This window comes from Castor canadensis, chromosome 4 (assembly GCF_047511655.1).
Source record: "Castor canadensis chromosome 4, mCasCan1.hap1v2, whole genome shotgun sequence".
In the NCBI taxonomy this organism is placed as follows: Eukaryota; Metazoa; Chordata; class Mammalia; order Rodentia; family Castoridae; genus Castor; species Castor canadensis.
Window position 1 is genome coordinate 169749019 of NC_133389.1, and position 12088 is coordinate 169761106.

The following is a 12088-nucleotide window of genomic DNA, read 5'->3' on the forward strand; positions in this document are numbered from 1 at the left end:
ATGCAAATATTTATATATTCCCAAAGAGCAGTAATTCTCCTAATTTGTGCATTTATAACTCATTTATTCTAGAGTTCTGTTGTCATCAAATGAGTCTCTCTCTCTACAGGACTTGTGCCCTCTTCCATTGTTTTGTCAAAGCTTTGCTGTTTCCCTGGGAGGTACTTTTGCTCAAAACCCCATCATCTGACCAAATACCATTTGAAACAGAAAAACAGAACAAAACCAAAACAACCCTACTATGTTTGTGAGATTCTTAACCAAAGCCCAGAGCCAGGATAGAGAAGACATACAACAAATGCCTTGACAGCAAAGCATAAACACAGACTCCCTGATTACATTAGAAGTCACTTGAATTTTAAGTCTAAGCTACAACTTTTGGTGCCTCTAGTAGGAAGGTAGAGAGAAAGGAAACTAGAAAACCGAAATCATGTGGCTTGTATAAAGAATACATTATGGTTTAAATTTGGCAATTCATTATATACTGCCTCAGGGAATTGACGATTTGGTTCTGGTATACAGCAAATCATCTGTCTAGAAACACGGGACTGACCTGAGGTGAAAGGCCATTGCCAATGGTGGGGTTCATGGGGTTGGAGGGCCCCGAAGGGGGCACAAAGCTGTCTGTATAGCTGGAAAATCCATGCCGGGTGCTGGGGAGGCAGTAGGCAGAGCTGCTGTCTGGGTTTGAAGGAATCGTGCTTTGGTGGACGGTGCTCGGAGGAAGCGGTTGAGGTCTGTGAACGGTGCTGCTGGGATCCGACACAGCTGAAATGAAGAAGGTGGTCAGCCATCAAGTTCCCGAACAGCCCGCAGAGCAAGCTCAATTGCAAAGTTCAGAAGTCCCATCAGTAGTATCTATGGGTCAGACTGAATGTTAATTTCAAGCTGCATTTCCTAACATACAAGCGTAGAATCACTCAGCAAATGTAGTCACATCTCTCCCAGCACAAATTTGCAAGCGCATACTTTATGTGTACACTCTCGTGGCGCATTCACCCAGAATACTTACAGAAATTCACACCCAGAACATGAATGCGGAAATCACAGTAACCACGCTAACAAGCTTGTTTGACAGTGCATGCTATTGATCAATGTGAGAATTAGCCAATTTAATGACTAAAAGTCAAATGTACTCTTAAAACACTCAACTATTCAGGTGATAGCATAGCTTCAAGCGTCTTCAAAGCTACTTGTCATAATCCAAAAATAATAGTCTTAACAATTAGTGACTTAATCAAAGCTTATCTTCCCAGTATTTCTACTACATTCATAGCCATTACGATATTTCAGTTATATAAAATGGAATTCAGATAAAGCAGTAAATGTTTAACAAAAGAAAAAACAAGTCCAATGTTTATTTAGGAAGGTTGTTTTGTTTTAAAATACTGAAATCGTAGTATATTACAACATGGTTCAAATATGCCATGGAACAAACTATGTTTCTAAAATGTGACAGGAACATTGAGGACATGTGATGTCATGTAATTGACATACAAACAGCATCAATGTCAACATCGTAGAAAGAATTCACTGTAGAAAACTTCCACCAGAGAAAGCAATTGGAATATGTAATCTCAGGACTCTCTTCCTTTATACCTTGTGGAATTGATGTGGGCTGGTAAGAGGTCTCCGACAGCTGGTATGTTGGCAGGGTCGGCATGGCAGTGGGAGGGAATCCCCCCGGAATGAGATGGTTGAAAGCCATCAGTTGATTGGCCCCAGCTTGCTTCCTCCATCTTGCACGGCGGTTGCTAAACCAGACCTATGGATTTAATTTAAAATTTGAGGATTTCACCGATGAAATAATAGTACATTCTTAATGAATTTTTCATGCTAAAATAGATTAAAGGCCCCTTACTGACAGGGCAAATAGATGTAAGAGCTCTCCATCTTTGGTGTTGTTTAAGAGTATTGTCAGGGGTGAAAGGAGAGTTAAATGTCAGAGGTCAAGATGGGGACTGCAAGAACCATCCCTGATCATGCCTCAGCTCCCACAAAACTCATGATGACCATGGGCAGGGATCAATGAGCAACAGTAGGAACAATAAGAACCCCCACTACCGCCATCAACTCCCACCACCTTCATTAGTACAGCCTTCTCGGAAATCCGTGAGCCTCTGTGACCCCCACATGTCTTAAATTTGGCCTTGCTTATTATATACATCAAACCTCATGTTTTAAATTCTTATCAGTCTGTCTCTGTATGTCTATAATCATTATGGGCATAGCTCCTAGAGAGTCACATCCATTGAACAAGAGGATAAAGAAATGGAGCCACTTACCATCTCTTTCAAGGTGTGAGATGCTATACTGATCTCAACAGAAAGAAATGTTTCAAAAAAATGAAAGCATTTTGTATCTAAAATAATTAGTCTATTATTTCTTCCAACAACAGTTCTAAGCACCCATAATACTCTATGTCAGGCACTCTGCTATCTAATGCCCTGATGTTCAAAAAAACCTGATGTAATAAAACAATGTGCCTTCTAGAAATTCAAAGCCCAGGTATTCTGTACGTGTGTCAACAGAGAGGAAAGGCAAAAGTACCAACAAGAGATGGAACTGAACATCTGAAATGTTGAAAAAGTGATAGAAGGCCTTTAGTGGGCCTTATGAACTCCCCCAACTCACACCTGCAGAATTTAAAAGTGGAACTTGAAGGCAGTTTTCTAGGGCATATACATGATGTTTATCTCAAAATGAAAAATCCTTTCTACCAATTAAAGATATTCTAATTTTTGTATTAAGTTTATTGGAACAATGTGAAGGAAACATTGCCCTTGGGGTTGGAGGGATTAAGGAAGAACAAGGTAGGACCCCTGCACTCAAGTAGCTTCCATCCTTGTCCTCATGAAGCCCACAGAGAATTTAGGGAGCCCAAAACAATTGTTCACTAGAGGTAGAAATTCCATATTTAGAAGTGCAGACAATCAGGAAAACCTTACGGCAAGGCAAAGTTTCAGCACACTTTAAATTTGGACATGATTTCCACAGGGATCTATATAGAGGGAGGTTAGAAAAACTTGATCAACCTGTTTAAAACAAGACAGGACTTAGATTGGGGTATAGTCAGTGGGAGAGCCCTTGGCTAGTATGTGTGAGGTGCCGGGTTCCATCCTTAGGACTAAAACAAAGAAGAAAAGAAAAAAGAAAAGATGGAATTTGATTTCTTCATAAGATAATGTTAACAACTATAAAACTTGATGGTAATTTTAAAATCATATGATTTAAGAAAAAGATTTCTTCCCTCTGGAGCAGGAAACCCAATTTAGCAAATTGGGCACATGCTCAGACTTCTATTACTCAATCAGGCATTTGTCTGAAAAGGGTTTGTCTTCTCCAGTCATTTTTGCAAGATACTGGTAAGAAAAGTGATTTGAACTTCCAAAAAATATTAACATTTAATATTCCTTATGTTTCCAAAGGGAAGAGAAGATAAGTCAATATTTTCCCAGGTCAACACATAATTGAATTAGAGTTTTGCTTAACCTAATAAATTGCCACCTGGGGTAACAGAACCATGAGCCCTGGATTTCAGGTCTATATCAATTGTGTTTTCCCTCTTGAGCTTAAGTGCCTATTACCATGACTACCAGAGGCATCATGGGAAGAAAAGCACTTTCAAGAAAGAGCTTGGAACAAGTCAAATGAGCCTGAGGAGGCTGAGAGTAAGGATTTAGGCTCATGTTCATACACGAGTGTACTGTACCATGCCACCCACTGTGGTCATAACTTTATAAAGACACTTCTGGCTCAGACAAGTGGTTCCCCAAACTCTCTGTCGTGCATTTCCACCTTTATGTGCTTGGCTGAGAAGTGAATTCTCAGAGTTCTGATATGACTTGAAGTCATGCTTCTTTACCATTCTCTATTCCAGTGAGATACTCCATGAAGAGCTGAACAACCAATGCCTGAATCGTTATCTAGCAGGTGCCAAGCTCTCTCACCCACTTCCTTCTGTAAACTTTATGTTTGTTTGTGCTTTGAATCAAGTTATTCATTTTTTTATTTCTTTTATTCATATGTGCATACAATGTTTGGGTCATTTCTCCCTCCTTCCCCCCGCCCCTTCCCTTTCCCCTGCCCCCTCCCTTTCCCCCCCACCCCCTCGATACCCAGCAGAAACTATTTTGCCCTTATCTCTAATTTTGTTGTAGAGAGAGTATAAGCAATAATAGGAAGGAACAAGGGTTTTTGCTGGTTGAGATAAGGATAGCTATACAGGGAGTTGGCTCGCATTGCTTTCCTGTGCATATGTGTTACATTCTAAATTAATTCTTCTGGAACTATTCTGTAAACTTTAGATAAGTAAACCAGGTTTGACTTACCCAAGGTGACTATGCCTCATCTCCCCATGAACTCTAACCTACCATTGATTCAAGGTTCTAACTGTACCATAACCTAATTTGTAAAAGTAAAAATAGTCTTTGCTGACATAATAAAGAAGATAAAACATCATCACTTTCTATAAATATCTTCAAATGATAGAAGTCAAACAAGATTAAGGGATTAAAGAATTGAAGTTTGTGTTCATTTTTTTTTTCTAAAATGACACAAATAAGTATCGAAGACATCAAATAAATCCAGCGGGAATTTATTTAAAAGTTCTTGTATTTATCATATAATACATCTACAATGAAAAAATGAAGAGAAGGTGCTAGGGTATGTGGCTCAGTGATAGAGTGCTTGCTGAGCATGTAAGAAACCCTGGGTTTGATCCCCAGCATTGAGAGAGAGACAGGGACAGAGAGAGAGAGAGAGACAAATAATTGAAAAGCAAATCTTTACTGAAAAACAAAACTTTCGTCAGGAGATTTAAAAGTTTCCCAAAGGAAAGAACTTAAATATTGTTTAAATTTAGGGTAAATAAATCCAGTGGGCTATTCCTGAGAGAACTGGCTTAGTGAGGACTGGCCTACCTGTCCCTGGTCATTTAGTCAGATTTTTTTAAATCACCTTATCAATGTCAACCTTCTGCATTTCCTGGAACTAGCTGAGCCTGTCAAAAGAAGCATTAAAGGAAAAGTAGATGAAGGTTGAAAATCGAGAAGCAGTCCTTGCCTTCTCTATGTTTCAAAACTCAGAAAACATATCTCAATTTTTAGTTTGAAAAGGGTGCCCTTGAAATAACCTTGGAACTAGAAGTCTTAAATTAGTCCATATAGGATCACTGATTCCTAAAAGACAATCAATGCATAATCTACTGAGATGGACAGGTGTGTGACACTGATCAGTTACATTTACTAGAAATTTCTCCTTATTATAAAAACAATAATAATAGCAACAGAAACAAACTCACCTTTGATATTCTGAGAGGGAATATGACTTTTCACCAATGTCTTTGCCAGAAAGAACAAGTTTTGCAAAGTCAGGTATGTACCTGTTCACTGCAATTCTGGGGTCTGTAGTCCAGTGTAATTTTATTCTTTCCTATTTATTTATTTATTACTACATTACCTGGACTTCCACATCACCCTGTACATGAAAGGAAGTAAGGGCAGGAGCCACATGTTAGTTGATAACCTACTACTGGGCAGAGCAAATTGCATATACATCACAATACATGAAAATGTCTTCAAAGAAATTTTTTTTTTCATTTAATGAACTGCAGCCTGGTTCATTTTCATCTGCTCCTGGACTTTTCTCTTCTTTAATGTCTTTCTACTGGGTCCATCTGTACAGCTGTACTAAGGCCTCTTGGAAAATGATCTTTGCAGGGATTTCTGGAGTAATATAATGCCAATGATTATTTGAGGCAAAAAATAATTGGTCAAAAGCTCCTCATAACATAATGAGTGCTAGAAAAAAAGATAATGAACTGCAAAAGAGGAATAAGATTTTTCATGGATTTTTCTCTTCATGAGTAAAGCAACCAATTTGTTCAGACTCTCAACAATAGAAGCTGGGGAAAACTTAGTACTTTCCACAGTAAGAATACAGCAATGCTTCTTACTCGGATGGATTTAGTGCAGACAGGCAAAAGTCAAATCCCAGGTCCCTGATGTGCTACTTCTGTGACCTTGAACAATTTGCCTAATATCTGTGGGCCTCTGTTTTCTCATCTGTTAAATGGGGAATACAAAAATTTACTTCACAAGATTGTTGTGATAATTAGGTATGAGCCTAATTTTTCCCATCAATAAATTACTGGTTCCAATTTTTGGTGTTATCTTCAAAGTCAATCTCACATACGTTATTCCAGGTGGATTATTTCAAATACAACTTGAAAAACGGGGAGAAAAATGAGACAGTTCATCCTTAGAAAGAGAATTCACAAGATTACAAAATGCCTGATTAAACACTAAGGTTCCATGATGTGTGATGCTACCATGCCAAGTATAGGACTTTCCAAATAGGTAAATCTGGGACACATTGCTTGTTCTTCAGGATCCTCTCATTCATTCCCATCTCCTTTCTCTTCCTATGCCAGCCCCTCCCCAACTCCCCTATCATTGCTGCTCTCCAGCTTTGACCACCGTATGGAGAGCAGATTGAAGAGAAATGCCATGTTCCCACGCATGTAGAGGACCATGAACTTACAAGAAAAAGCCCATCAACTTGCATCTTGATATATAAAGATGAAGCTCTCAAAGACAGCTACAGGATGCCCATATTTTTTGCTTCATTATGGAGTTCAAGATATTCCCTACCTGCCCTAAGTTGCAAACTACATAGATCTGTTAGGTGACTTTAAATCTCCATATGCATGTAGTAAAAGAAAATAATGATATCCACTAAAAATTGCTTTTAAATGGGGGGAGAGAGATAAGAAAGTAATAGAGGGAATCAATTTGATCAAAGTACATTGTGTGTATGTATGGAAATATTACAGTATAACCCCTGTATGCAATTAATATACTCTAATAAAAAAAAGAGAGAGTGAAATCTTTATTGGGCTTTCCTAAGAAGCCCAAATTACTAATCAAAAGGGTCCTGAAAAACTGGAGAACATAATTCTGAGTGAGGTTAGCCTGGCCCAAAAGACCAAAAATCGTATGTTCTCCCTCATATGCGGACATGACCCAAACATTGTATGCACATATAAATAAATTTTAAAAAGGGTTCTGAGAAGTCATGCATCTTCGTAGCTTTTAATTTGGGAATGGGGGAGAGATGATATTTGAGAATATAAGGAAATCCAGGGACTCTATCTCTATTTAACGCTTGTATATTCACACACAAACACACTCAGGCACAAGACCTTCCTTACAAATCTCAAGTGTCACAGATTTCCTAAAGTCATCCATGATTATACTGGTGGTCCAGATCACCTGCCATAGTTTTAAAATTTAAAAAAAACAAAAAACTGAAGCCCAACAGGATTAAACAACTTGCTCAACAAAATACTTTTGGAACACTAGGACCCAAGCCCACATCTTCTGACTCCTGGTTAAATGCTAGTAGCTTTTCCTTCTCTCTTCCATTATCTTGATAGTAAGCTACTTGCCCACTTCATGAGATTCTAAGCTGAAATATGTACAAAAACTTCTGTACATCAGAAATACCTGCAAGTAGCTCTGTCTCGAAAAACTTTAACGCTTGTCATTATTTGGGTATGAATTCAGCAAAGTCTTTTTTTCCCGCTTCTAACATTATTTTCTAGGCAAATAGACTTTGGTATATAACAGTTCTTGGATTGTGTGTTCAGATTTGACTGAGTAATACATAGCTACTGTCCAAATGAATTTTTACAAAACACTGACAAAGGCCTGAGTTATTTCAGCTTTGGTCTCATCCCTGCCCAGGAAAGTCTAGAAATATTTTTCCTCTGGGGGAAAAAATGGAACGTAGACACAGTTTGGAGCTTTTGGGGTTTGGGGCTTGGTTTTCCCAGGTGCCCCAAATTAAACTAACTCACACTTTCTGGCTATCACTCAAAATGAGTTGACTCAGCTACTGCTTTCCCAGATCCTTCTAAAAACGAAAGGCTTTTCTTCTGGCATTTTAATCAGTGATTAACTACTCCCTTCTTCTTCCTGCTGGGTTAAGTAAAAGATCCATATGCTGGGTGTTCTAGGGAATTTGCTAGGCTGTAGATCATAGCCTAGTGCAAGGCATGATGTGTCTCAAGGGAGCTAACGAAGCCATGAGGAATGTAAAGAGTCACTGGGTTAAAGCCACATTAAGACAGCTGTCACATTAATGAGGGCCCTGCTTTGGAAGGGAGGTCACTGTATAGAAAAATATGAACTGCTCTTTATTGGTTTGATCCCATGTCCTCTGAAAGTTAATGGGCCATTATTATCATCCTTCGATATTCATTGAGCCAGATAAGAGTGCTGGTATCATACAAGCTACGTGGATTTGAAACTTACTCTTTCTCCCATCCTCGTGTTTGACAAGGGCAACAATGAGGTAGAGCAACCTTGAATTCTCATCAGTTTTGCATCACCCTCTTGAAAATAAAAGTTTATTTTTTGATTCACACTGAGTTGAGAAGTGATCACGGATCTATCTGAAGAACAGACCTAATATGTGGATATGGCCAGCCATGGAATATAGCCTCTAAATCCTGAAATACAGTGGACTCAATGAGCAATGACTGGACCACACTTCACATTTAAACCAGGCAATGACAGAGCTGTAACGACAGAAAAATAGATGTTGTATATATGTGATTTATATCTATTTCTATAATACTGTAATGTTATACATATATAATGTATATGTATAAAATTATCATATATATAACAATATATATAATATATGTATAACATTACAGTATTATAGAACTACCGACTTCCTCTACCCACTTCACTGGGATACAGAATAAACTCACTATGGTTCACGGCTAATGGTGGTCATCATTATACTCTGCGATACCAAGGAAGACTCTGTACCCCATGAAATGAGTAAAGGAACTCAATAGTCCAACATTAAATCATCAGTCCCATGGCCCTTGGTGTATCTGTGGCTCCTCCCTTCACCCTTCCACCCACCTCTAGTCTACACAATCAGCTGCCTACATAAACTTCTTCTCTTTCGGCACTTACCACTCTGCTTTGTTTCTACATTATTTGCATGTCTGTTTCATTACCCTCATTAGACAGCAGCTCCTGGAAAGAACTGTTTTAATTCATCTCTGCATCCCTTGGCATTCCTAACACTGTGATGCTCATATGGAAGCCTGGGTAAAAAAAAAAAATCCCTCTCCTGTGTTTGCAGCTGTAAAATGTCTGTAAAGTGCTGTGATAGGCGAGGTAGTGCACTGCATATGTGAAAATATTGATCAAGCTAGGAACTGTCAACTCACTAGTTCACTGGCCTGACTTTGACCATGAAAGTCAAGCATGTGGAATAACACATGACATTTCCAGATAAGGTAACTTCATTTTGGGGGCAGGGAGGAGTTTCAGGGTACCCTAAGTCTTTCGTAATCTATAACTAACTGGAAGGGAAACGATGATGAAATAAAAATATGTCATATCTATGTAGCTTTTTCTAGATTCTCAGAGCACTTACCATGAGTTCAAAAGGTAATTCAGCATGGTCCTAAAATAATAAACTTACTTGAAGAGCTTCCAGGCTATGAAATTTTAAAGAAAGGGATTTTATTTTATGTTCCCTTGCAGTTTCCTAATGGAAAGGCTGCAGAGGAGGTGTGTGAGATGAGAGCCGCCTATCTTCTTACGAGCTAGGCAGCTGTGCATCCTTGGGTAGTTACTAACAGGTTCGTTTCCACTTCTTCATCTATAATCTGGGTGCAGTAATAGTGTCACTCTACGGTTTTACAGATGGCTAAATGAGTTAATTCATGTAAATCACTTAAAATAGTGCCCAGCACAGAATAACCACTCAAAATGTATTTGCTATTCCCTATAAACAATCCTCAAAGTACGTATAGTACCTGGCTCGCTATAAGAATTCCTGAAATGCAGAGGTTGAGCTGACCTAAGTATGCCCACAGCAGGGATGCATGGAGAAGCCCCTTTGAACATTGACTTAGGAATCAACAATGAAAGACAGGACTGTACAACAGGTTCAGTGGCGGGGGAGGTACTTGTGAGAGGCTGGAGAGTGAATGGAGGGGACGAAGGTGAGGGGATCTGGTTGATGGGCTTCAAATACATATATGAAATAGAAAATGAAACCTCTTGCAATTGCTCTGACTGGGAAAGGGAGGAGGTCTAGGTACAATGTAAGCCTATTGGGAATTGTCACAATGAATCCCCCTGTACAATGAATATATCCTAATAAAAATGAAAAAAAGAATTCCTGAAATGTTGAGTAAGTATGAATAAAACGAACTTCTACATGTCATCAGTGACATAATCATTTCTTTTAGTAATCAGAACCAAATAGCCTAATCATAGTAACCAAAGCCTAAAGCTTGGCGGTCACATTAAGGGCCGTTCCTGATGGAGATATTTTCTTGACTTAAACCAGGTTTTAGATGAGGAGCTACTTTCTGGTTTCCTCCCTGGATCGAGGCGGCCTGGGTGTTTGGACATCAGTACCTGCACTCGGGCCTCAGTGAGCTTCGCCCTCTGGGCCAGCTCCTCCCTCGTGTAGATGTCAGGGTAGTGAGTTCTCTCAAAAGCTCGCTCCAGTTCTTCCAGCTGCTCGGCTGTGAAGGTGGTTCGACTCCTGCGCTGTTTCCTCTTCAGTGGTAAATCTGGTTCCGAGTCAATGTCAGAGCCTTCATCTGACTGGGGTGCTGAGGCTAAAAGCACAGGAGGAGAATAAACACGATGAAATCTGAATCAAAAGCATGTCTGACCAAGCCGCAGGATTGAAATCCTCAAGTACTTTCCATGAACGCCAAGCCTTCCGTGAACACCGTTAAATGATATTTAATCTCTTCTCCCACCCCATCTCCCTGCTCCTCAGGCAGAAATACTTGCTCTGGCATCTGTCTTCTGAGCTCTTAGAGAACAGGGAAACACCTTAGTCCACTTTTGTACTTAGCACCTAATGGTACTCTAGTCTATCTGAGTCCAGTGAATGAATCATATTCACTTGTTTTCTTCTTTATTCTGTTGCATTTGGTTTGCGATTAAACAATTGCAACTGTTTGCTCTGACACAGGACTGTGTAAGCCCAGTCTTGGCCTTGAATTTTTAATCTTCCTGCCTCAGCCTCCCAAGTGCTGGGATTACATGATTTTGCCACCATGCCCAGCTTTTAATTTGGTTTCTGACAAATTTTAATGAGCTTTTACAATGGGAAATCTGTTAACACATGTGATTTCTTTAAAAAAAAAATCCAACATTGATTTAGTAACACCAAGCAATAGTCAATAATACCAATTGCAGGATTACTATGTATTTCTAGACCACTTCTCCAACAACAAAATCATGTTTAAATTTAGTATATCGCCACCCAATAAGAATTCAAGAATGCATCCAACAAGAAGTAGATATCATCTAATTAACTGTCCCTAAATTCAAGTTCAGAGTTTAAATGTTGGCTGAGTGGGCGGGCAGCTGCCCAGGACAGCTGCCTGACCTGAGGACCCCAGTGAAAAGAAAATGTGAGGCCCTTTAATCAAAAATTATTACAAATGTTCAGACAGCAACAACACATTAACCAGAGCCAGAGTGTGGGGCTGTCCACAGCATGGGGTCCTTCTCAATATGGGGACCTAGATGACCGCACAGGAAGGACCACTGCTCCTGAGCAGACTCTGTTGTGGTCCCTCTACAGAAAGCTTGTGTTTGCCTGCGCAGTGCCTAGAAAAGAGAAGTAGGAATAGGGAAATGAGATCAAATTTTCATGAACAATGCAATTTGTTAACATCTGTTAACATTCGTTAACAGAATTCCCATAAGAACAAGGTCAGAATCTTTATAGGAAGATACTGTGACAGAGGCTAGCAAAACTTGGGGCAAGTGGAGTGCCATTTCCAGTCCAGGGTTTGATGGGAGAAGAGTTGGCACACTTCCCTTGTTCCTGGTAGTAATGCATTAGGACTTCCACGGCAAAGAGAGCTGTAGCCATAACACAGCATCTATTGGCCTACTGAGGGTTCTAGGCTTGAGGACACACCAGATCCCGGTGCTAGGAAAGAGAGCAGCCCTTGCCAGACACTGGGGCAGTGGGCAGAGAACTGTCAAAGGGTCAGAATAGACCCTGAGACCAAAGG

At 39.6% G+C, this 12088-nt stretch overlaps 1 protein-coding gene across 2 annotated transcripts in view; it reads right to left on the reverse strand.

Annotated features, from left to right (window-relative positions):
• Positions 1-12088, reverse strand: part of Pax3 (paired box 3) — a 90003-nt gene that overhangs the window by 18112 nt on the left and 59803 nt on the right. For both annotated transcript variants that reach the window (XM_074071832.1, XM_020154247.2), the window contains exons 5-7: positions 10461-10666; positions 1600-1765; positions 554-768 (exon numbers count right to left, since the gene is read on the reverse strand). In XM_074071832.1, the coding sequence (XP_073927933.1) occupies positions 554-768; positions 1600-1765; positions 10461-10666 (587 nt within the window). The remainder of the gene's footprint in view (positions 1-553; positions 769-1599; positions 1766-10460; positions 10667-12088) is intronic.